The sequence below is a fragment of the Cimex lectularius genome, unplaced genomic scaffold (genome assembly GCF_000648675.2).
Source record: "Cimex lectularius strain Harlan isolate CLEC.00 unplaced genomic scaffold, Clec_2.1 scaffold142, whole genome shotgun sequence".
NCBI classification, from domain to species: domain Eukaryota; kingdom Metazoa; phylum Arthropoda; class Insecta; order Hemiptera; family Cimicidae; genus Cimex; species Cimex lectularius.
The window spans coordinates 898,458-925,017 of NW_019392729.1; the positions used below are offsets into that span (position 1 = coordinate 898,458).

General features: G+C 35.0%; 1 protein-coding gene across 6 annotated transcripts in view; it reads left to right on the forward strand.

Moving 5' to 3' along the window:
• LOC106666941 (sodium/hydrogen exchanger 9B2) overlaps window positions 1–26,560 on the forward strand; it is a 174,588-nt gene that overhangs the window by 96,976 nt on the left and 51,052 nt on the right. For 3 of the 6 annotated variants that reach the window (XM_024226775.1, XM_024226772.1, XM_024226776.1), the window contains 3 exons: window positions 13,065–13,287; window positions 19,238–19,325; window positions 25,302–25,676. In XM_024226775.1, coding sequence (XP_024082543.1) covers window positions 13,068–13,287; window positions 19,238–19,325; window positions 25,302–25,676 — 683 coding nt within the window. In that variant the 5' untranslated portion in view covers window positions 13,065–13,067. The remainder of the gene's footprint in view (window positions 1–13,064; window positions 13,288–19,237; window positions 19,326–25,301; window positions 25,677–26,560) is intronic. The other 3 variants (XM_024226777.1, XM_024226773.1, XM_024226774.1) reach the window with 2 other exon arrangements.

The window sequence follows — 26,560 nt, forward strand, 5'->3', positions numbered from 1 at the left end:
TAAAAGTTTTTAAAAATATATATTAATTTTTTTAGGTACCCAGCTAAACAAACAGAGTAGAATTGTTTAGAAAATAAAGTTTAAAAAGCATGAAACTTTCTTTTGACGTATTTTCTCTTTTGGAATGTTTTGATTACAGACCCTTTTCCGTCTAAAGAATTTGATAACTTGTACAAATTGATTTCGGCTACAAAATTCATCACGAGGATAGAGTTTTGTTAACCAATAAAATAAAAATCTGTATGACGATAATTTACTCGCATGATTTGATAAAAGGAGAAATCTAGTGTATAAATGGAGATAAAAATTAAAATTCGAAATGTATAAAAATGTCCAAGGTAATATGCTGAAATGTTTAAGTAATTAAAATAATTTTTAAACCATATATTGATCTGGTTTAAATTTATATTATTAACACTGGAATGAAAGGTATTTATAAGAATTATTATTGTCGAATGGTATAAAAATAAATAAACGTTGTTCAAAACATTGTTTAGGTTTTCTATGTCGGAGTGATTAATTCACGGTATTGTACACCGTAAGGGCGTAAGCTGACATTTAAGCTCGCACTTTTTTCTTAACTTTCGGATTATCACCTGCCCCGGTTGACAGGCTATTGTTTATAACGGGCCTAATCCGCCGGATTTGTTGGATTGTCACATCGGCCCTGTTAAGAAATACCAACGCGCCAATGACATTTGCGGTCAATGCAGATCGCAGGTCTAACGTTCCGCAATGAAAATGTTATTATGTCACGGTGCCAAGCTGTCACTGTTTTGTTTCCACAGTTGCCCAACGACACTCACGGCTATTATCACGCGCCGGCTCTAACTCTAACTGTCACTAACGACATCGTCTTCTAATCATATTAAATAGGGATGCGATTTAACTATTGATAATACATTTTACTAATTTATTACCAAAAATTAATTCCGATTGTTCACCCAACCAAATATTTCCTGTGAATAATTGCTACAAACTAGTACAGAAGTTTTTTGTCGAACTTTTGGATGTTAACAAATGCAAATCCACCAAAATATATTATATTGAACAATAAACAATACTCTACAATACTGTTTTTATTTCGAAAAGAATTAGCATTATCAAGCTAATTGGGAATGGGAAAACCGCTGCGCTCGAAGAAAAAGAAATAACCCTGCCAAACTGTGGCAGGTTAAGAAAGAAGTCGGTCCCTGGTCCACGGAGAACGGTTCGAAAAGGGAAAAGGCCATACTGACAAGACTACGAATAGGGCATGCAAGAATAACGCACGGGGACCTTCTGACAGGAAAGCGACCGCGTAGGTGCCCGTTAGGTTAAGCGGCCCATAGACGATCAATATTATTGCACAATATTTTGGGTTGTGCAATTTAATTGATCGTGTGTAGACGATATTGAAAGTTTGTGCAATACATTGCATGATTGACGAAAAGTTGAAAATATATTGTACAACCTGGAAAATATTGCACCGTCTGTTGGCATTATTGCGCAATATTAGTCAGTTTGTGAAATATCAACAAGTGGAAAATATTGCTCAAACTTCAATATCGTCTTCAAACTATTCAAGTTCATTGCACAAACAAAATTTTGTGAAATATTATTGAACGTTAAGGGGCAACCGTCAAATTATTATGCAATCTATATTGTACAATAATATTGACCGTCTATGGGCCGCTTAAGGATAGAATAATGGTCGAGCTCCTCTTCAATTGTAGAAGGCTTGATGTATATAGACAATATTTTGGCATATCATCGGACCTGTGAGTAGGCTTGGGGCACTTGTTTCGGTACCTCATGGCTAAAGGGATCTTTAAATTTTGTGTTGTTTAAGTTTCGTGTTTTGTGTTTGTGTTTGTGTCTGTGTTTGATTTTATGTTAATTCATTGGAATGAATGTAATTTATTAGCATGAAAGGAAGGAGTGATTTAACCCCGCCCTGAGGAATATCAAGTACTCTGGGGTGAGTGTATGAATTTATTAGCGTGAAAGGAACGGGTTGTTTATAACCCCGCCCCGAGGAATATCGAATACTCTGGGGGAGTGAATGTGACCAGAGATCTATGTTTGTGGTGATGTAAATGTATGTTTTGTTTCTATTCTGTGTATGACAAGCTGAGGTACAAATGAGAGACTAGCATTCTATGGTATCAACGTAGTATATATTTGAAATCAGAGAGTCAGTAACCAGATCGGGACGCTCAAATGGCTGCAGTTTAAAACAAACTATACGCGAAAGAAAAGAAAAAAAAGAAAAACACGCAGAGGGCCGGCGATGACCTCAGCTGTTTGTCGGCCCATAAACTTCCCACTTATATCAAGCTAATTTAGGATAGGAATCGTCTCAAAATAGGGTATCATGGAGTTGCTTTTACCTTTAGTTTATATTAATTTTTGAAAAAAAAACAACCACTTTTTACAAAAAACAGAATTTTTGTATCATCATCGAGTTCATTTTATTTTTAATTTGACCCTCAGCTCTTATTATGTATTGTTGCAGATTTGACCATTTATAAAAATTTATGTATATATTATATAATAAATGCTCAAAAACGCTCGCTGCCCAAAAAGGCACACTGCCAAACCCTTGCATTTCAAATTTAAACGGAGGAGGTCATCTGCTTGTTACAAAACTCGCCTCACGTCTTCCGTCAGGCATCACTCACAAATCGTCGATCCCATTCAAATTTTCCTCCCAGTAAAAGTGTAATAAAATAAGCTCTAGAATCGAAATTTACAATAAAAATTTGGGATTCTTATTTAAAATAACGATGTTAGTGTAATTTCCCAGCTAGATAAGAAAGTTAATAATTAGATATGCAGTTAATCAGTTACAACCACGCAATTCCTAGCCAAAATTAACTTCGGGTTTGTATAAGACCATTTTTTACTAGGGTTAAGCGTTTTCGAAATAAACGGGCAGGGCCGCATAAGCATACCTCCCTCACGCGTTTTCCGTCGGTCATAACTCAGAAATGGTGGATCCTATCAAAATTCTTCTTTAAGTAAAAGTGACATAAAATCAGCTCTAGAATTGAACTGTGCAATAAAAATTTGGGATTCATGCTGAAAATAACGAAGTTAAAATCATTTCCCAGCTATGTGTGAAAGTTACGTTAAATCTGTTACCATCCCGCGATTCCTAGCCAAAATTTACTTGGGGTTCGTATAAGACCATTTTTTTCTAACGGTAATCGTTTTCGAATTAAATGAGTGGACTATAGAAGTTGATGCACTCGGTACATAGATTTGTTACTATTTATGTGCTGTGAAATACCTGTGTCATTATTATTCATAAGAGCATAAAAAATAATAATAATGGCATAGATCTTTCACAATACATGAATAGTAACAAAACAATATAAGTTTTAACAAAGTAAAAAGAGTATACATAAATCTTTATAGAATAGAAAAGAATGCACTTTATTTTTTCAATTAAGTTATAACATGATATGACAAAAATTGACAAAAAAACTTTACTAAGTGTTCTACAGCATGGATTTTATTCCACCTGCTGGAAGTGGTTTACCAAACAATAAAATTAAAAAAAAAAAGAAATAATATTTAATACGAAATAAATAATGATAGGATGTAATGTTACTTGGAAGTTTTGTTTTTCAAAAATTAAATTTCTTAACCAGTTCGTACCTGTACGTCCAAGCATGTCGGGCATATCTTATAAGGGGGGGCTAACGTTTCCCTTAACTGAAACTCAAGTAGTACCCTTGTTAGCCGAAAAGATCCAAAATGCAAAAACCGCTTATCCCATGGACAGTGCACTCTGCCATAAAATGGGATACATTTTCCGGACTGCTTGAATTGCATAAAGAGCACAAACTCTTTTTGTCCCGCAGCCAAACAACCGCACTTAGGCATAGCACTACAGATCAGCCAATGAAGATAAGATAGATTTAGACCATCTATGTTTAGTTTACTAAAGTCAAACAGACCAGGCCTTTGACAAAGCTATTAGTAAAGAATATTTTTGGATAAATATCTATAATAATAATTTTTCCTACGGTTGTAGGTTGAGATGGAGAGTTGGTATCCGAGGGGATCGAAATCACGATAGCTCAAGTGGTAGAGCAGCGGCGTATTTAGCCAAAGGTCGTGGGTTCGAATCCCGCTCGTGTCACTGAATGTTTTATCGCAACCAAGACCTTACATAAAAAGAATAATTAATTGAAAAATATAATAATAATGTAAATTTGTAAAAAGATGAAAAAAATGTGTTCACAATGTGGTAATATTGTAGACATTTATAAAAAAGAAATCCATAAATATAATCAAAAAGGAATGAGGCCATAATTGATCCGATTGATACCTTGACAGACAAAGAATAAAATGTTACACATTGTTGGAAAGTCCATGGTATGTTCAGTTAATTTGACTAATATGATATGTATTAATATTGTAAAACAACGTAAACAACAAGATTTTTTATAAGATATACAAATGTAAGTAACACTAAACACTCCTCGTCATGTCGAAAACTTTCTGTTAATAAAGAAAATTCCATGCTGCAGCATATTGTTCAACAACGTAGCGTACAAAGTGGTAGAATAGTAGAGTATACAAGGCGTCGGTGGCCGCAACGGTTTAGGCGTTGACACTGCGCTCATCACTGTAAGGTAAAGGTCCCGGGTTCGAATCCAGCGGCCCTGCATACTTACAAACGGGCTTTTTTTCAAAAACACCGGCACCTCTAGGGTTGATATAACCTCTGCTGTTGCGAACCCTAGTAAAAAAAAGTAGAGTATTATTATTTAAAAAATATGATATTGATGTTGGTAGAATTGAAAACCTCAATAGATAATAGTCACGCATTTTGTATTAAACCTGAAAAAGGTATATCTCTGGGAGGCGAGCAACTTAAAGCTAAATAGTTGGGTGTAAGGCTGTAAATAACGCGTATCATAAAAAGACCAGTTTCTTATTCGATAAAACCCTTTTAACAACTCGATACATCGGAAAGTTAATAGACCCATTTACGTCTGTCGGGTTTCAAATTGCGTAGATAACGATCCATTTCTTTGAAGTTAAGCGAAAAAAGAAAAGTCGACTCTGTACAATTAAATAGATGAACATCGATTACGGAGAATTCAAATGAAGCCCCATTAATCACTACTAAGGGCGGACTTCACCTGAAGAATGATGGTGCATTTGATGGGGTTTAAAGTGAATTCTCTATTAAGACAGGTTTCGTAAGAATGAAACTGTCATTCCATCGAATGACCCGCAAACGGTTAAGTGTCTTGACGAGCTTATTTTTCGTAGGTGACTCTACAGAAACTGTTACACTCCTGCGATGTGATACTTCAAGCCCGTTGTATTCAAAAAACAAAATTACCATCTTTTACTCTTAGTGTAATTATTTAAACTACATAATCCATCAACAGTAAAAGTGAAAATTCTGAAAATTTATCGTTAAAGTTAAAACATTTTATAGACGATGACATAATGAAATATTGCCTTAACTTATCAATAAAAACAGATGATTAATCATAGATTGGCCATGTTATAAAAACAAATAAGGATCGCGAGTGATTGATAATGATCTTGCATTATCACCAGTTTATCGATAAAGGGTAAATTTTCACATCAAAATTGCTTTCAACCCGATTGATTTTTTTCAAAGAGCGTTGTTTTAACCGACTTGTAATTTATTTATTTGGTCCAAAATGTAGCTTAAGCTAAAATTTTAATAATATCTGACAAAAATTATAGTTAACAGAAGGTTGAGATTCAAAGTTAACATCTTAATTAAACCTGATTGATTTATAATTTCTTTTATGTACAAAAATGATCAATACTTTGTAATAATAAATTAATAAAATAACCACTATAAAAAATGTACTGTCAAATGGTGTTTTAAACATACATTCTGTCTCATCTTTCCTTTTTTGAGTAAATGGTTTTATTTCTGAAAAGTGTAACAGGACGGCATTATTTGGTCAGCTCTCGAAAAAAAAAGTGTTCTGTTAAATTTGCTTTTATACTTAACTTCAAAGAAAACAAATAAAAAGCTATGAGAATGCTTCCTTCTTTTTACATAAAGCCACTTCGTTCTTTTTGATGTTAGAAAAAAAAATTATTCCCCTTTCTGCTAGCTCAGTAGAAAAGAAAAAATTGAAATATAAGTTATTCGTTTTCCAAATGGAATATTTAATGAAAATATGCCAATTTTAACATAATTTAACTCGCGTGATTTTTCATTACGATTGGATTAGGTCACTTTCTTCTGCCCTTGTTTTAAACTTTTACCAATTACTTATTTATATAAGTTCAAAGTGCACACATGTACATACTCTAACGAGTGAAAAGAGTCGAGTGTATCGTTTTTCGAAGTCCACTGGCAGTTACACCTTTTGTAATTTACAATAAATTACCGGCAGGCCTCGACAATCATCCACCCGGTTGTGCTCCAGTGGCTATCAATCAACGGTTAGGTCATTTCAGCCCCCAAACGCAATCAGACTCAATCCCAATTCACTTACTCTTACATAAATTTAAGATTTACATGCCGTTCATTCAGGGTACTACGAATTCCACCATTGACCTTCTCACTCAATGCATTTATGCTAATAAATTCATTCTATGTCAACAAACAGAAAAAATGTCATATCAATTAAATATTAAATACAGTAAAACAGCCCTGAATCCTCCAAAAATCGGAACAAGTAATCAAGAGCAATTGTCATCCGTGAGGGGCGTCGGTGGCCGCAAGGTTTAGTCTTTGACTCGGCGCTCATCACTGTAAGGTAAAGGTCCCGGGTTCGAATCCAGCGGCCCTGCATTCGAACCCGACATACGTACAAATGGGCTTTTTTCAAAAACCCGGCACCCTGAGGGTTTATATGACCTCTGTTGTTGCGAACCCTCGTAAGAAAGAAAAATAAAAAAAAAGTGCGCGCTTTCTATAAGGAGCCAAGTTGCACCCTTTTATTAGGGAACATATCGAACAACCATTCTCTACATGCCAGACTCAAACGCGGGCTTAGGCCCAAAAGTATCAGCATGATTTTTAACTTTTTTAGTCGTCTAGTTTCACTATTTTATGCAATGAAAGATTTTACGCTTTATGAACTCAATTTAATGGAAGGACTGACAAAAAATTTCCGAATAATGACATTATGATATTCATATGTAGTTTATGTTCGTGTTAACCTTTTTGTAACTTCACATTTGAATATAAGTTGAATGAAATTTAAAATTTTATTTTATATAATACACAAATATAATAAAATAATTTACTTTATATACTATTTTATTTGATTTAGTTTAAAACCGGGGCATTTAATTTAGACTTGAAGGTGAAACTTTTAATACTCAATTTCGAAGTTTGCCGACAAGGACTGCGAGTGGATGAACTTTTCTAAAAGCTTGTATCATTAGCTATTGTACGCGAGACTACCCGTCCCGTTGTTCTCCTTTCTCAAGGAATTCGAGACGATTTCCACAAGAAAAAGTATCCGTTCTTCTTTTCTGTTTTGTTAGTTTCTTTATGCACAAAATAAAAGACGTGTAGCATAAGGTTGCACATTACGTTCATAACACAATATGTGAGTCATGATATTCACTGTTAAATAATGGTTTTTTTATAGTAAGTACACTAATAACGAATAAACTATATGCCATTAAGATTTACAATAAATTTGTAGATAGCTTGAAATTATTATTTGTACATTAATATTGTTAGTTGGTTCATTAAATAGGCCTGTTGATGTATCACCAGTGGAATGGATTCAAACATTTCGAAATAAAATCAACAGTTTAAAACAAAGTTACCAAAACAAATTAAAAAAAACGCGTTAGTCTACGTCTAATGTAACCCAGAAGATAAAATGGAATCTTATGCCCCTGTGTAGGTTTATAATTTTTTTTTTTTTGTACCTTATACATATTAGAATATATTACAAATGTCATCACAAAATGTTTATTTCACACCGTCACAAGACTAATACCACTAACCCTAGCGCCAGCTCTGCACCGAAACGGCTGGGTCACAACCAGTCAATGGTCAGCTTATTAGTTACATTTTATTATTATTATTTTATTTGTACCCTACAGATTTTATATACTAATACCAGCCCTGCACATGGAGGACACATGCCATGAGAAACCAGCTAATGCTGGCACTCGGTATGATGGATAGAGGCAAGGAAGCTCCGAGGCCATCGCCGATTAAGGCCTCGTGGCGGGTTCCCGGGTGGGAATATGTGGAGAGGGCTGGAAGAGAAGGGTTAGGAAGGATCGAGAGGTTGGTGTGAAATTTTTGGAATCTGGAAAGGATGAATAAAGGAATATTGAAGTCGTTATGGACAGTGAGGTTAGTGACGTCGTAAGGAGTTTTGACGGTATGTATGAGGACTTTTGATTGGAAGGAACTTGATGCGCTTGGTATAGATGGCTTGGCAAAAACTTGTAGTTCCACTCCGTAGGCCTAAAGTGGTCGCCGTAAAGTCTTGAATAAGGTAAATTTAGTGTTGACGGATTCGGTCCTAGAAGTCTTCGTAGTTGTTCAAGTCTTCTGTTAAGTCTTTGACTCTTAAGCATTGTGTGGGAATTCCACGTCAGTCCGCTGTCAAGTTAGGCATTGTCCGCGTAGTTCGTGAAGTGGTATAGTGTGTATAGGATATGATGGATAGGCTCAAGAATGCTCTCTTTTGAGACGCCGAATTATATCGGTTCTTCCGACATCTCGTTGCCGCACCTAACTCTGAAGCAGTGTCGGTTTTCAGGATTAGGTAATAAGGAGTGGGTAAGAACCGTTTAAGTTTAAAAAGCAAGCCCGGGTGCTAAACCCTGTCAAAATCCTCTGCTACCCCTATGAATGCTTCGGATCAGTATCAAACGTTTCAAAAATAGACTTTCACGCATACAACGCCGTAGATCTAAGGCTCCAAAGTGTAAAAATAAGGAAGAACGGGAAAACTAAGGAAACGTGAAAAAGAAAATAGATGAAGTAAAAGCAAGAGGTGTTCACTGGACTAGGTTGGAAAAATGGAAAGGAAGCTCTTTCGCCGAAGGCAGAGTTTTAGGATATATGTGATTTAGTATACATCTGATTTAGGGTTGTGTTTCGCATGAACAGAGGTCAAGTTTGTTCAGAGAATCGCTGTATCTTTGTGAATGTTTAGGTGTTGGGAAAACAAAATAGATATCAGCTGTAAATAAGAAGTAATGTAAGCAAGCTTCTTTCCTTGAGAGGCATCAGCTAAAATGAGATAAGTAGAAGAAGAAGTGCCTTGTGTCACATCGAAGTATCGGTTTGTGAATGTTAATTTGTGGATAAGGTAGTACGTATCAATAAGCATCCATAACAAGCCCAACAAAAGACGTTGAAAGACTGAAAGACAAAACAGAAGACATGTTGAAAAACTGCCCGGACTGTAATATTTAAGTTTAATACTGTCGACAATACAGTCGGCTTGGTTAATGATCGACTGGGTTGGGCAACCAAATCGGCGATTGTGGATAATATATACGGGTTTTATGGTGGTGTGTAGGCGAAGCTAAAGGCAGATACTTTGCTGAAGGCTTTGATAAGACAAAATAAAGATGTGAGGCAGTGAAAATCACTGTGTCGTGCCAAGAATTGGGCTTTTTCGTCGTCGGATTTTGGTCAAGTAGAGTCGAAAATAGAGAAAAAATATAGACTACTAGTATTTATATAAATCATGTATTTAAATTACTTTGATAATGTTTAAAAAAACATTAATTTACACTTAAACTGATTTTTAAGTATGATTTATTTAATTTTTTTTTTTCAATATACAAGTAAAACCTCTTTCAATTTGGTGTACTCAGTTCAATATTAACGTTTTAAGGTTTATAAGTCGATTATTAGTCCGTTTTTAAGCAATTTCCCTTAATGACCATTCTTTTATAGGAGTAAAATAAGAAGAGCCTCTAACATAGCCTTGGATGTCCTTTTAACGACGGTATGAGTAACATTGCACCGATTGTGCATTTTTTTTTAAATCCTTTTATTTATCAGAGAGCCGTGAAATGTCTCCAAAGACATGCCACATCAGACCAATGCCGAGACAAATCCAACTAGATCTGAATGAATGAATATCCGGTTTTTTCATATGACAATAGACTCATTGTTGACGCACTTGTTCCAGCCATGTTAAGCTCAGCTTTTCGTTTAATTTTCCGACCAAAATGTTTCAATCGTTTGATTTTCACCGGAAAAAAACGAAAAAGGCGATTAATTATTATCACTTAGGTCAAACATGTTTTCTTTGAGGAAATATTAATCACGGCATTTCATTAAGGTTTACGAAGAAACATTATTCATTATTAACAATTTAAAGGTAGTGATATTGCATTTGGCCCAATTCATTTTGAACAATATTAAATTTTGTTTAGCCATTGGAACTTTTAATATTGATTTTCCTTAATATTTTTTTTTAATTTTGACCACTTTATTTTTTATTAAATAAAAATATATTATTTATTACATAAAATTTTATATCGGTTTGTGTTCAACATCGTCCCGAGCTTGATAAAACTCGTGTAAAAAGATAAACGAAATTTCCGCCTCTACCGGCACCTAACAACCTCTGAGACAGGGAACCCGACCCACGATAGAACCCGAAATCTCATTTTCTTCGCCTCTAAAGAAATGTTAATTCTCTATTCTGTATATACTGACAGAACGATAAGCTTCAAAAAAATTAAATTAGTGTTCAAAATATCTACCTATTTCAAGAACCCAAGCCTGACATTGCTTCATTTTATAGCTTTTGCCTCCATTTTGCAACAGGTATAATTTCTTTATATAATTCTTTATATAAATTTTTTCATACACTGTTTAAAGAAATATACAGGGTGTCACGTGAAATGACGTCAATCGGAGGGTTATCCTACATGTCAATTTTGACTAAAAAGCCCCTGTTGTCACAAGCCTGCTTCTCAATTTTATTTGAAACTTACTTTCTTTTCGCTTACTTCAACCTTTCACAACTTTATTCCATAAAGTCTCCCATATCTCGTAAAATGTTAATCCTACTGCTAATTTTATTACACCAATGTAAAGAGAACTAAACCCCCTATGAGATTGTTTTGTTCTAACTTTAAACCAACAAAATACAAAATCAGTTAGAATAAAAGTGTTTACTAGTTTCAAAAGCTCATATCTGAAGTTTATGTAACATTTATATAGAATATTTCATGCATCGCTAACTTCAAAGTGGACATTAAACAAGTTTTAATAATATAATTAATTTATGTATTTAGAAATCGTGAGATGCGGTCTGGTGTGATGTCGGTTTCAGAAAAACATTTTCTTTATCGTGCCATCGTTTCGATCATTGTTGAGATCATCTTCAGGGCCTGGGATTTACAAACATTGTGTACATATTACAATTAATTAAGGTTTTTAGTTGAGATGAAAAAAAGTTAATGGCACGAGCGGGATTCGGGATTAATTGGTCAAGCGGACCACGAAATTAGTGAATTTAAAAAATTGTTTACATATAACAATTACATTTTGGATGTGGAAAAGTGAATTTATACAATGCAAAATATATTTTTTATATATTCGATCAAAGTATTTTGTAAAATCCAAAAGTATTACACACGGAACAAAACAAACACAAACGTAATTTCTAACAAATGGTTTATATCAACAGAGATAAACACAGCATCAATTACAGAACAGATACATGTACACTCAGTCGCAGCTACGCCAATATCATTAATCAAATTCAATACAGATAACATACCTATATCATCACATTACATTCCACACATCAAATATTTTTCACATAGTCTAATTTCCCAACAATTTAGCTTTCCTTTTCCTATTTATCCCTTTCTATATAATCCTGAAAGGATAATCTGGCCGAACCATTACCAACCCATTTTTTCCCTTCGTCGGCTCTTTCCACCTCAAAGAAGCCGACGCCTTATACAAAAATGTCTTTCTATACCAACATCCTTCCCCACCCCTTCAAAATCCAACGTATATAAACATAAAACAGCAAAATCTCACTGGCACTCTCGACACGACACGCAAGAATGGCACAATTACACCGAAATGTAATTGTAATATGTAAAAAATGTTTGTAGGCCCTGAAGATGATCTCAATAAAGATCGAAACGTTGGCACGATAAAGAAAATGTTTTTCTGAAATGTGTGGTGATTAGTGACCGTTAATCGATATTTATTTAGAAATCGATTAACGGTCACTAATCACTACACATTATTAATTTAATTAATAACAGCTATATATTTTTATCTAAAGTCTTGGTTGAGATGAAAAGTTAGTGTTACGAGGGGGAGTTGAACCCACGACTTTCCGCTCAACACACCGCTACTCTAACAACTTGACCAACCATGACTTCGATCCACTTAGATCAACCCCTCCGTGGGTTCGAATTCCGCTCGTGATGCCAACTTTTTCATCTATACGAAGACCTTAGATAAAAAAAGGTTAATTAATTAAAGTAATTAATACGGTAAATTATGACTGCTAAACATATATGTAGGATGTTCACCGCCACTACGTCAACGGAGGCCCTACATGGCGGGAACTCTGTCTCTCCCCTCTATCTGGACCCCAGCTGACAGTTTGAGTTGTTACCACCACGCGGTCCTACGAACACGTTTCTTTTTACGCTAATGTATTTTAATGTTAACTAGTTATCCTTTTACTTTTGTTTATGTGTTCTTTACCAATAAACTTTAAATCTTTATCTTTTTATTTGTGGGAGACCTTTAATTCCCTACATATATAGATTATTATTATTAATAAAATATTATACAGAAAACAGAACCGTTTCGCATCCACGAGGACGATACCTCCGGACAACAATAACCCCATAAAATGTCGTTTTGATTTAAATAAAGACTCAAGAGAGGATCGAAGTCACTATAGCTGAGCAGCGGCGTATTTAGCCGAAGGTCGTGGGTTCGAATCCCGCTCGTGACCCTAACTTTTTCATTTCAATCAAAACCTTACATAAAAAGATTAATTAATTGAAAGAAGTAATTTGGTCAATAGACCACTAAATTTAATGGATTTATTAAATAAAGACTTTTTTGTTCTTTCCAGGTGATGACGGGTGAGCACTGCGCTGAAGATTTGCACGAAAAGAAAGGGGAGCTGAACCCCGGTTTCGAACAGGATGAACCTAAGAGGAAGGTGAGCATCGCCTCGTCTCCGACCATTGACGGCAATGATGAAAGGCAGAGAAAAATCAGCAGCTCGTCGAACCAGAGCAAACCAAAGAGCATACTAGTGAACAATGACAATTTCAGCCACCTCTCATCACATGGTATTTCTATAAACCTTTACTAGTATGTTTGAGTTTTCTACAATGAAATGATTTTTTTTTTTTCGGTGGATATTTTTTTTTGTCATGACCGCTTGTATGTAAATTTCATAAATTTTCAAAATAACAAATTTAAAAGAGGTACAATTGATTTACATAATTTATGTCGGAAGCTACTTTATGTCGTCACCACTTGAAAATTGTTTCCAATTTACACTTTTTGGTCTCCCTTAAAGGGCAATTTCAATTTCGCGATGATCTCTGCGGAAATGATTTTCCGAGCAGAGAGTTAAACCCAGAGAGAATCTGCATAATAATTTCCGAAAAGTTTGCCGGGAGTGATTTGTATAACGAGAAATTAAATCTGAAACAAGCCCCGTTTTGATGTCGTTAGCTGTATTTCGGTTGGGTAAAATGAGCTAATGATTGTCAAACTGGTTCTGAACAGACGTAAATTTCCTCGAGTTAGCAAAACGCCGCCCGGAATCCCGCCTGGGTCAGAGATGTCGTCTAAATTCGGAAGAATACTTAATGTTTTCATCTTGTTTTACATTTAAAACTTTAAGTCAGAGAAAGCCAAAACGAAAACGAAAGAACTTTATAAAATTACAAAAATATATTCCTATCAAAGAATAACGAAGTTGATAACTCGCAGACAACTGAGTTTGTACTTTTAACGAAAAATTTTATTTTAAAAGTTTTTCCCCATTTTTAAGTTAAAATTTTAATTAATAATTAAACACGCAGTAATCAATAAAATATGTAAAACTTCTAGCGTTTTCCCCATAACCTAACTATATGATTTTTAACTTGAGTTTGGTATGACGATTTTTTCTTTTACAAATGGAGTATGGATTTGTTATTTTAGAACCTACAATTTTGTAATTGTGCCGATATCTGCTAATGGATTTCCTTGAAGATGCTCGTTTATTTTGTAAAGTAAATAATTATTTTCAAGGTATCAAGAGGTGCATAGGTCAGGAACAGTTTTCCCAGGTGCGATATTTTTTACTCGCTATTGCGGGTAGTTGATATGTAGGATGTGTTCAGTTTTCTCGTTCTCTTCTAGACATAATCATCATCTAGACATTGATCATCTATGGATAGTTCTATTTTTTTAAGATGATATTCAATTGGACCATGGCCTGTAAATTTGCGAGTTAGAGTTTTTATTTTTTTCTTAAGTAGGTCTTCCCAATCCTATCGTTTTTTTTTTTTGTGTGTTGTAGTTTTGCTTGACTGATATTTGCTGCTTGTATTTGATGTGTGTCTTTTTTTCCTTAAAAGGATACCAAGAACTGGTAGAGTTCCCCCTGAGCACTGCAGGTTATTGTACATATCCCTGGCTCCATTTTTGGGGCCTTCCATAAAAAAAACTCACGTTTGAAGTTAGTTGGGACCAAATTCAGGATCACTGAGATCTGATCCCGCCCCTTCCATTGATGAGTGCCGTGTCAATTTCGTTCAATTGCGGCCACCTGTCCCCTTAGGCGTCAGAAAAAAAGTCCAGAGGCGACGGTGGGGATCGAACCCACGACCTACTAGCCGAGAGTCTGACGCCTTAACCACTCGGCTACCGCGGTAACCGGATTTGTAACTAACAAATCTTTAAAATCTTGTAACTAACAAATCTTTTAAAATTTCTATTTTATTGAATAAAAATGCGTGGTTATTTTTCAAGCATATATGAAAATGGATGAAAGATCTGCCTATAAAGAACATTGGTAAAATAAAGACAAGTTAAGTTATAAACTCCTTTGTTTGTGTTTCAGTTTTTGACGAGTTTTTTGTAGTTGTTTCCTCATTTTGTGTGTACGTAATTGTGTGATTGTTTTTTCTATTGCGTTTGTGACTTGTGTGTACTTCTTGCGGTCCTGCGGTTGGGTAAAAGGCCTTTTTTATGCGTCTATAATTATTTAGGTGAGGTTTTGTACTGTGTTGGTTAATTGGATGTTGTATTGAGTCACTGAATTTTAGATCATAGAAAAATAAAAATAAAACTAAACCAATGAAAATCATTCCACGCAATAACGTTCACGCAAAATAATAAGCAAAACGACACATCAAAAGCAGATAAGAAATATAACACATTCACATACATGAGGAAAGAAACTTACTAACTAACAAATCTATTTACCAAATAAATAATTAAAACAGCATTCACAACCGGCAGGACATTTGCAAACTGTTTAGATGAATCACATAAAAACCAATCCCTTAGACAACAATACGCAGATGTACGCCAAACATGCAAATGCATAGAAAAATACATCGGGCAGACAGGACAACAAATGAAACACGGATACAAACAACATCATACAAAGATAATAACGGAAAATCAAGTCAGGTAACTCTCTTCAAAGAAAAACCACGAAATCAGAACAATACAGAGAAGAATGAAACTACTAAAACGACGTAGTACAATAACGACAAAAATGCACATCCTCGAAAACATGGAAATAAGGACACATTAAAACAATACAAAATCATAAATATTAATTGATAGCAGTTTAATTAAATAAAAAGTAACAATACTAAACCCAAACCTAATCAACCATAGGCACAGAAAACCGTCATTTCTGACCGTATTACCTGAATGTAAATGGCATAATGAAGATGGCGAAATGCTGAAACGCGTCAGATCAATCAAGCTAGGGCAGTATGAGAAAATGATCGGTAACATTTCAGAACTAAACATAAGTAACAATTATAAATGTATTAAAAGTAAAGACTAAATAAATGATTGGCCTCCGCTGTTCGGATTTTTGGAGGATCCATGTTGTTTTATTGTACATAGTTATTCAGATATCGTGAGATGCGGTCGGGTGTGAAAGCATCTCACGATATCTGAATAACTATCGATTAACGGTCACTAATCTCTACACATTGTACATAGTACTTTTTGACTTGAGTACCTAGCATGTGTTGAGAGTAAATGTATTTGTTGGCGTGATCGTGAGAGTAGAAATCTAGAATTGGTGGATTAATAGAAGTGATAATATTCATTATACATTCTGTATATGTGGAATACGACCATACATATACAGATTTGATCTTATACAAACATGAGTATTCCTTAATCAAATAAATAATTTTAAAGCGTATTCACAATAAAAACTATTGTTTTTAGATGTATGGGTGTATAATTGTAAACGTGGAAGAAATATAATTCAAAACTCTAGTAGGTTTCTTTTTTATGTTGAGTAGAAAAAACCAATTTTTTTAAAGTATAAATTTCGAAACATCCTCTTCTCATGCTCCCATGAATTATTATAAAAATTTTTGTATGCTAAAAACGAAGCAACTTTGCTTCAAAATATATCCATTCATGAACAATTGGTTGTATCTGTTTTTGATAAAAAAAAAGTACAAGGTTTTTCAGAAGCAACCTTTCAATTAAAAAACAATCGGTTCATATATATATTTCCAAGTCTGTACGGCATACTGAATCAATCAGTTAGAATTCTAGCCATACAATTTCTGTAGCTATTCGTTTTTAAAATGAAGAGATAACGTGTGGTGATTAGTGACCGTTAGGCGATGATTATTCGGACATCGTGAGATGCGGTCTGGTGTGACGTAGGTTTAAAAAAAACATTTTCTTTATCGTGCCAACGTTTCGATCTTTATTCAGATCATCTTCAGGGCCGCATCTGACGATTTCCTAATAATTACGAGATAACATTGAACGGGAATTACTAGAAAATATCTATATGCCCTCTTCGAATCTTATCCCAGTAGCCTAATTTGAGCGAGTGAATAATTTACCTCTAAGCTTGAACAACCACCCGGTCAGGTGAAGCCCATAAAAATTGTTATTTCGCAAGACATTGGAAATAGGATAAATCATTAATGCTTTGCAGAGGAGTACACGTATAGACCTCAAACCACTCGTACCTCAACACCCACTGGTAGTTCTACAATGATGCTAAAATGTTGACTATTTAATTAATACCTGTGTTATTTATTATCACTTTTGATCATTGCATAGATCTCACGACCATCGTCTTTTCAGTAAGTGAGGAGTTCTGTAAGAATTTGTGGGTACGAGTTTTTGGAAGTGCTGATGTAGTTTTGTTTGATGCATAAAATGGAGCATCAAGGATGTTTAGTACGATTAGGAATTGGCCTGAATGCAGCGGATGTTGGAATGTTTGGCTGAACCCCACATCCAGTCCGTATGTCCATATCGTCTTACCTATGGTGTTGTAAAGCAGCCTTTTATTTTTGAAACGTAAGCCCGTTCACTTGTCAAGAAGCGGAAGAGTTTCGTGTCATAAGTTCTTGTCGTTGTACAGTCATGCTTGCGAAATCCACGTCAAGAGTTTGCCCGAGATACCGCACTTAGGGGAATATTATTTAAGTAGACTGACAGGGAGATCCTCTTAAGAAGTGTTAAGGTAATGTGAGTGGATTTGTCTGTGTTAATTTTAGCCTTACCTACACCCCAAAACTCTAGTAGTGTAAGGTATTGGAGGGTTTGAGTGGAAATGATACGATCGGAGTTACTAAACGATTGCTGTATAGTCTGCAGATATGAGTGTGGTAGTTTGAGGATGTGATGGAATGTCATCTGTGTAAAGCTAGAGTGAGGGCCAGAACCTAAGTAACACCTGCGTGGATAGGGAAAAATGCAAAGAGGGAGTTGGCTTCGATGTCTCGGATAAACCGGTCAGTAAAGTAATTGTGAAGTATGAGATTGCTACACTCCATTAAAAGCTTGATTTAAAACAAAAAAGGCCCCAGAACAGTACTGCCCTATCTCAAGGGATGAGGAATTAATATCTTCCACGCGATGGCACTGTTGGACAGTTGAGTGGCAGTTACGCAAACTAAATTGATGGGAGGAGATTATATTTTGAAAACGTTGATTTATTTATAAAAAATAAACTTATTTTTAAAAATTATTTTCAATAGGGCTTTTTCTAAAAGTAAAATAATAATAAAAATATTTTAAACTTCAAATTTAAGCTGTAGTTAAAACACTTAAAGGTGTGCGAGATTATCCTTGAGTTTTTTTATTACCCAATTATCACAAAACAAAAATCACTATACGACCTCAAACAGCTTCAACTGTTACCCATTCAGTTAACCAAAAAATGTTCCAATACACAAGTACAAATTTTCTCTCCTGAAAATGGCCGATTTTTCACATTCATTAGTTTAACATTCACGCGACTCTATGACAGTTAGACATTCGAGAAAAAATAGACATGTTTCGTGCCACAGGCGTCAGACGAAGTATGCGTTTCTCACGAAAGTGAAAAGTTTATATTTTCTATTCAGGTTTTTCACTTCCCGGCCCTGACAACATTGACTTCTGACTTAATGCTTTCAGGTAGTTTTGAACAAGTTTTGTCTACTTTAATATCTCCCCGTCTAAGTTTGTTTTCCGCCTTTTGTTTTTTCCTACCCATTTCTGTGTCTGGAATGTTTTATTCTTAACGCTTTAATACTTCATACTTAAAATCTTGCATAATTTCATAATTCAAAAGAAAATGAAGGTTATCAATTACTGCTCAATTTGACATTTTTGGGCAAGGATGTAAAACTCACAATTTAACAGTTCTTAGACAAATTCTTTCTTGTATCAAGGAAAAAATAGTAGCCGATGAAATGCCCATGATAATACTTTAAAGGAAGACCTGTTTGGAATCTGATGGTCGTTGGAAATAAGGCATAACGCCGGAGGAATCCCATTCAACCTTCTCCTTCATTAAACCTATTCCGAAATTTATTTTTTCCTTTTTCCGGTTTTAATTCGCACGTTGTTCGGTTGTTTGACTTCTTTTTGGCCCAACCAGCCAACAGCCAAGTAGGAATGTCAATGCTTTCAGTGAATATCCGATTTTGTATTGATCGTGTGTGCACCTTTAGACAAATTCCTGCTGCTGCTCAAATGCGGTGGTTTTATGCCATTTCTTGTTTTGTTTTTTTATTTTTTCGTTTGTTGAAGCTGACGGCAGGACGTTTTCGATCTACAGCGGCGATGAGAACAGAAGACAATCGATGGCGTATGACCAAGGTGTCCCTGCCGAAGAGTAAGTGATTACAATTTATTTAATTTAGATATTTATTTTTAAAATTAATTTTAAAAATGTACATAAATGTCATAATATTGAGAGAGGGAGGGTGAGTGAGAGAGAGAGAGAGTGAGAGAGAGAGAGAATACTCCATTCTGGGACTAGGATAACAATAAAGCAGCAGTAATTTTTACAAATCTGACACTTGAATTAATGATGGTATGACGTTAACATATAGTCACATAACACAAAATATAAAAAATAAAAGCAACAGTAGCAATAATAAGAACGTTGATAAAAAAAAAATAGTCATAATAAAGAATTCCCTGTCTTGTGGGAACAAAATAAGAACTTAAAAAATGAGTAAAGGAAAGAAACAAGTTCAGTTATGTAACAAAAGCACCCACTAATATTTTTGGACAGTGTTGTCTCTGTTTGGAGGGACATGAGTTGTACAGGAGGGATTTAAAAGAGGAAAGGGAGGTGGGTTTGCGAATTGGCAAAGGAAGATAATTCCAGAGATTTGTGGCTCGAGTTAAGAAGTACTGCTCAAATGCGGTGGTTTTATGGCGAGGAAGATACTATATTTGCCATTTGGAAACGAAAAGAGAATGGATAGAAGATCTGAATGGAAATAGCTGGAATATGTAGTGAGGTCGACGAGAGTTTCTGGATAAGTAAAGGAAGGAGCATAGGAAATACTTTCAACAGAAGGAGTGATAAAGCCAAGATAGATCTGAATACAAACAAGTGTGACACTCTGGACAGTCCGGGTGAGCGGGGTGCCGAAAATAAATAAAACAATTCATCAGTTTTTTCAGACGATTTCCTTGCTGCTACGAAAGTCCACCATAAACGATACAGCTGTAGTCGAAGAAGGGAAAGATGAGGTAGGAGACAAGGAGTTTACGAGTGGCGAAGAGTAGGAGTCAGGACCAGCGGAATTGAATGAGGGATACAATACTGCGTGGGTAAATTTGTTGTTTCCAGGAAAGGTTTTGGTCGTAGATAACACCGAGGTTCTAGATGACTGGATCCTTTAACAATGATTCTGGACTTCCTAGGATTTAATACTAGCTGGTTTTTATGTGCCCATTCGTTCATGGAATTCAAATCTTACTGGATCTTTGGATAGCCGATATAGATCGGAGGGATGGAAGGACTTAAAAAGTAGGTAGTAGTAGACGTAGAGGTGGTAATCTCATTTCTGAATGGAGTCGGGGAGATCATTTATGTAAATTCATTAGAGTTCGTGGTCCGATTGAACGAATAACGTTTTTCAATAAATTAATATAAGGTATTGGTTGAAATAAAAAAGTCAGTGTCACGAACGGGATTCGAACCCACGACGCTATCGAGACTTCGACCTTATATGAAGATTAATTAATTGAAAAACGTTATTCGTTCAATCGGACCACGAACTCTATTGAATTTAATAAGTAAAATGAAGTGTCTTCACGACAGCTTTCCGTGGCCACTTCATATGTCGCCGAGTATCGAATCCTGTTTGACATTTGAAAAATGGCAAAAAGGAGGGAAAATTCGAAAGATAGGTTGAAATGGGAAGTTAGTGTCCGAGTGGATCGAAGTACGACAGCTCAAGTGGTAGAGCAGCGGCGTATTTAGCCGAAGGTCGTGGGTTCGAATCCCGCTTGTGACACTGACTTTTTATCTCAGCCAATCCCTTATATAAAGATTAATTAATTAACGTAAATGCTTAACCGAAGAGGTGAAAAATAATTATTTGATATTAATGTAATCAAATCTCAACCGATACCTTAATAAACATATAATAATATAACATATAAACATATATAATAATAATAATAATAATAATAAACAATTAATTAATTGAAAAAAAGATAATTGGGCAATCAGGCTACGAACCCTAATGGAATTAATGTAAACAATCAACAAACTCTAATTAGTCAACTATAAATCGTCACCACTTACAATTCAAGCCGATTACAAAGCATACAGATATTTTTCATCTTTTTTGGATATCGAAATTGTATATTTTCATATTATCATATTCTGCGGATCTGGAGCGCTGTTGCCGAGTATTGTGGAGTCCGACTCGTATTTGCCACGCCAACGGTTCTGGGTACGAATCCCAGCACAGCCTATGAAATTTTAATTGAAAATAATGTAAAAAGAAACTGTTCTGACTGTCCGCGAAAGCCAAAAGGGTAGTTAGACGATGAAACTAATGTTGTTGTACACAAATTAACTTTACTTGTATTATCATAAAAACAATCAAATGTTTACATAATTAAGCATATCTGATGACACCTAGGACGAAAAAGATGTTTGTGTTTTTACTCATAAAAATCGACGTGCACAACATTAACGCACACATTTTATTATTAAAAGAGATTTCCTGTCATAATTAAGTTTAATAATAGCAGTGATTGTCTATTTCAAGGAAAATCCAGAAAAATTCAAACTGGCGAGTCAAACAGGATACCCTCTGTGTCTATTTCCTGTTAAAGTGCAATTAAGAATTTATACAGGATGTCGATAATTTGATAAAAAATTTGAGTTTTGTGTAAAAATCTGTGTCATTGGCGATGATTCATTTTAATATCAAAGTGTGCTTCAAAAATACTAAACAAGCAATATCATTTTGATTTAAATTGTTGTTGGATCAGGATTTTCTGATGCTGAAAAATGTACAACGTTGAAACCATCAAAAATATACGTATCCAATGAATTTTACTATAAATTTAATTATTATATTCCACCGGCCAAACTTCATTTAGATAAAACAAAGAAATTACGTTTCTACATTTAAACGACGAATTCTAAAAGGTCGATACTTTTAGCTGTCCTGGGACTCGCTGTTTATTCGACCGTGTTCGTCTCCCCGAGGACTCCTATTCCAGGACCAAGCGTACGATTAAAGGCTCCATTTATACTTTTTCAATACTTTGAAATAAACATTGCAAGTGACGATAAAGAAAAAACACTCCATGGTGAAAATCACGAAGGAGGCATCCGAGAACGCCAAAAGCTTTTATATTCAGACGAAATTGAAAAACGTCTACATCTGAAAGCCACTTTTACGGCCCGTATATTACAATTCTATTCAGAAGAATTTATACTTTATTTCTGTTAGCTCGAGCTTTATATGAAAAAAGAATACCAAATAATAGGCCTTACGTTTATTGTTTAAAGCTTTAAGAAATGATTGTTTGTTTGCTTTTCGTTCAATTTTTCAATTATATTACTTTTTTTTATTGAAAACTCTTTGAAATGATGGTTTGATCGCAAGTATTGAACGGTTGATAGACTTTTGCTTCAAACACAACTTTCGTCCGCTTGTTTTCGCTACTACCTAACGGCTGATCATGCTGAAACTAATTTCCAACTGTGATGTCAAGCGAATGAATAAAATTTATAACAATTAATTAAGGTTTTTAGTTGAGATAAAAAAGCCAGTGGTACGAGCGGGATTCGAAAAATGGCAAAAAGGAGGGAAAATTCAAAAAGGTGGGGTTGAGATGAGAAGTTAGTGTCCGAGTGGATTGAGGTCACGATAACTCAAGTGGTAGAGCGGCGTATCTAGCCGAAGATCGTGGGTTCGAATCCCGCTCGTGCCATTGACTTTTTTATCTCAACTAAAAACCTTAATTAATTGTAATATATTAATTGGTCAAGCGGACCACGAAATTAGTGAATTTAAAGATTTAAAATGAAGTATACTTCACTAAAGCTCTCCGTGGCCATTTCATTTGTCGTCGAGAATCCAATCCGATTACACGACATTTGAAAAATGGCAAAAAGGAGGGAAAACTCAAAAGGTGGGGTTGAGATAGGAAGTTGATGTTCGAGTGGATCGAGGTCACGATATCTCATGTGGGAGAGCAGCGGCGTATCTAGCCGAAGATCGTGGGTTCGAATCCCACTCGTGCCATTGGATTTTTTATCTGAACTAAAAACCTTAATTAATTGTAATATATTAATTGGTCATGCGGACCACGAAATTAGTGCATTTAAAATTTATAACATAAAAATTTTATAACATTTTTGATAATTGGTTTAATGAATCTGTCTTTGTACTTTGGCTTACTTACTCAAATCCGTGATGATGTCATAATCCATTGTTCCTATCATAACTAAAAAGTATTACAAATATAGTCAATTTGTGTAAAAGATTAATAAAATCGCAATTTGTTTTATTGCCGGATGGTAAATTGTGCTTCAAGATAAATATTTGCGACTATGCATAAAACAATAGTGTAAATCACATCAAGGAAATTGAACAACTGGTATAACAAAAAAGAAGGCTAAGAAAAGATAGCAGCGATCAAGAAAACCTGCAGACAAAAATGTCCATAACAATATGGCACAGCAAATTAAACGAGAGGTTAAAAAACCCCGGGAAGACTCGACCATACCTCCAAGCAAAGGTCCTTCAATTCCTCCATTAAAAAATTAGAACCGTACATAGACGTAAAATAGCAGAGAAAAAGCCGAAGTTTTCGCCAGTCACTGTCGAAATTTTCAAACCAACTTTAGTGGCAGCACGTAGTAGAAGTACGGTCTACATCATAAAAAGAAAATACAAAAATATATAGCTCGTTACACGCAAAGAAATAGAGCAAGAAATTGAAACTTACCTGCTAAAAAGGCTTTTAGGCTGATATGACCTTATATCAGTGGAGAAATATTAAAAAATTATCGAAAAATGCGTTAATTAAAATTGCTATTTACTAAGTATGTTACAAACGTAAGTGTGTATCCAGTATCTGGAAATTTGCAGAAATCATCATGATACAAAAAGCAGGAAACGAGGTCAAATCAAAATTTTTTCTAAAAATTATTACTAGATTTTTGGAAATCCTGAGATGCGGTCTGGTGTGATGTAGGTTTCAAAAAAACATTTTCTTTATCGTGCCATAATATAAATATAAAACAGCAATATCTCACTGACACTCTCAACACGACACGCAAGAATGGCACAATCACGCAGAAAACAAACACTTTGAGTGAGTAGAAATACTTTGATTGAATATAAAAAATATTTTTTGCATTGTATAAATTCACTTTTTTCCACATCCTACATATATTTGTTAAATTTAAACAATGTTTGTAAATACCAGGCCCTGAAGATGATCTCAATAAAGATCGAAACGTTGGCACGATAAAGAAAATGTTTTTTTCTGAAACCTACATCACACCAGACCGCATCTCCCGATTTCCGAATAATCATCGACTGACGGTCACTAATCACCACACATTATTACTAGAAAAAATATCACCCAAAGTAAAAAAAAAATTCTACACAACCTATTTTCCCCAAATCAAAGCATCCAGCAATGGAACAAATTCTTCAATTAACAGATCTAAAAGAAAAATAACACGAGAAAAATAATTTTTCTTCACAAAGGCCTGGTACGTACGACTTATCAGTAAACTAACAAAACGATGTTGCTACTAAAGCATTATATAAATATGTATGTAAACATATTAGAGTCTGACAATAAAACCCCCAACAAACAAGTTCCAATACTTTACTTGATAAATATAAATAATTTTCCCAAAAATGATATATGATATCATTATTCAAAATCCTTCCAAAGGAGTGTTACAATATAAATACACATTTATTGTTGTTACCAGCATAGAATTTGGAACATAAAAATGTGCTAAATATATAAAAATTTGACCATATTCTATTTTCGTCAATGGAGCCAATATACCACAGATGCCAAGTTAGATGGAAAGAGCGAGTGAAGGGAAAAGTTCAGAATAAGTTATTAAGTATACACAACTAATTGTAATCTATTTTGTTATTATTCTGTCAAATGTATTGTCAATTGTTCATTAACATTGAATCACAAACTATGTTATACTGGGTACATACCTCTCTAGGGTTAACGTTTCACTCAAACGAGTTTCGGTTCCATGCCATTTGCAGTGTAGAACTCCTACAACCGTCCTTTTCTACCACCACAAACTTTAATGCCGAATGTGGTTTATATGTTTCAGATCTTGGTGGTTCCTTTTGTGCACGAAATGCCGGCAGAAGGAGACCGGCCCCGGTTGGGAGCCGCCTCACTGGCAAACGTTCTGCCCTTACCCGTTTTGCCCGACGTACAGACACATGGCCCGCGTCTTCTCGCTGTTTTTACTCGGTATTCTAGCCTGGGGAGTCATCTACGCCATCATCGGCTCTGATGCAGCGCCTGGAGGCCAGCTTTTCGACATAGCGGTGCTCTGCATCGCGGCCCACTTCGGCGGATGGATCTTCCACATGGCGACCATGCCGCCCCTCGTCGGGATGCTGGCCGTCGGCATACTCTACCAGAATGTAGGCCTGATCAACGTTCACGGAAAATACAACGGTGTAATTTCAGAATTAAGGTACAACATTTTTATTAGCAGGAGGAAACTACATAAAAACATAAACTACATAAAACTTCATTTTATGTTAGTTTCTTTAACTACATAAAAATTCATAACACCTCATTATTTTATCTATATTCGATGTTGTTACATTTGATCCAAAACTGGCTTTCTCGTTTCGATTTTGAAACGATTCGACCGATCTCCACAGGAAAGATTACAGAACATGGAGGCTTTGGAAACATTAATGGTTAAGGATGTACGGTTAGGTACCATCCTAAGCCAAAACGGCACAACCTGGTTTCGGTGAATAAATTAAAACCAGAAATATAAAATAAAACAATAGAAGAATTTGCCCTTATCCTTCTCATGTATACTTACGTAAAATAAAAATAAAAAGGACTCGATGTTATTGGCTCTATATTGAATTTAATATAAGACGGGTGGTGTATCTCGGTTGTGGTCTATCAGCTGTGAATTATTTATCAATTGCCAAACTTCCGGCCTATACATAGAGGTCGTTATGAGATGCAAAAAATTGGACAGTAGACTGTAAAATTTATTGGTGTCAAATCGGGATTTTCTGGGTTTTTTTGCGAGATTATACTATTTTTTAATTTGTTTTCGGAATGAACCGACTTGTCTCCCAAACAAACAGATGTTCTCCATTACATGTGCACTTTTCATTAAAATTTACGAGAGTACAAGAAAAAAAAACAGTAACAAAAATCGGGCAATGTAGCGTTACTATAGTTACTACTATAGTTTTATAACAGTAATAAAAAAGTTTGACGAAGGTACCGATTGTTTTCATTCTAATTGGGCTCATCCTCGATCGTTTTTAAGTACAAATTTATGAAATTTAAGGCTGACCACTAGTAATATCAGAGATAATCGTAGTT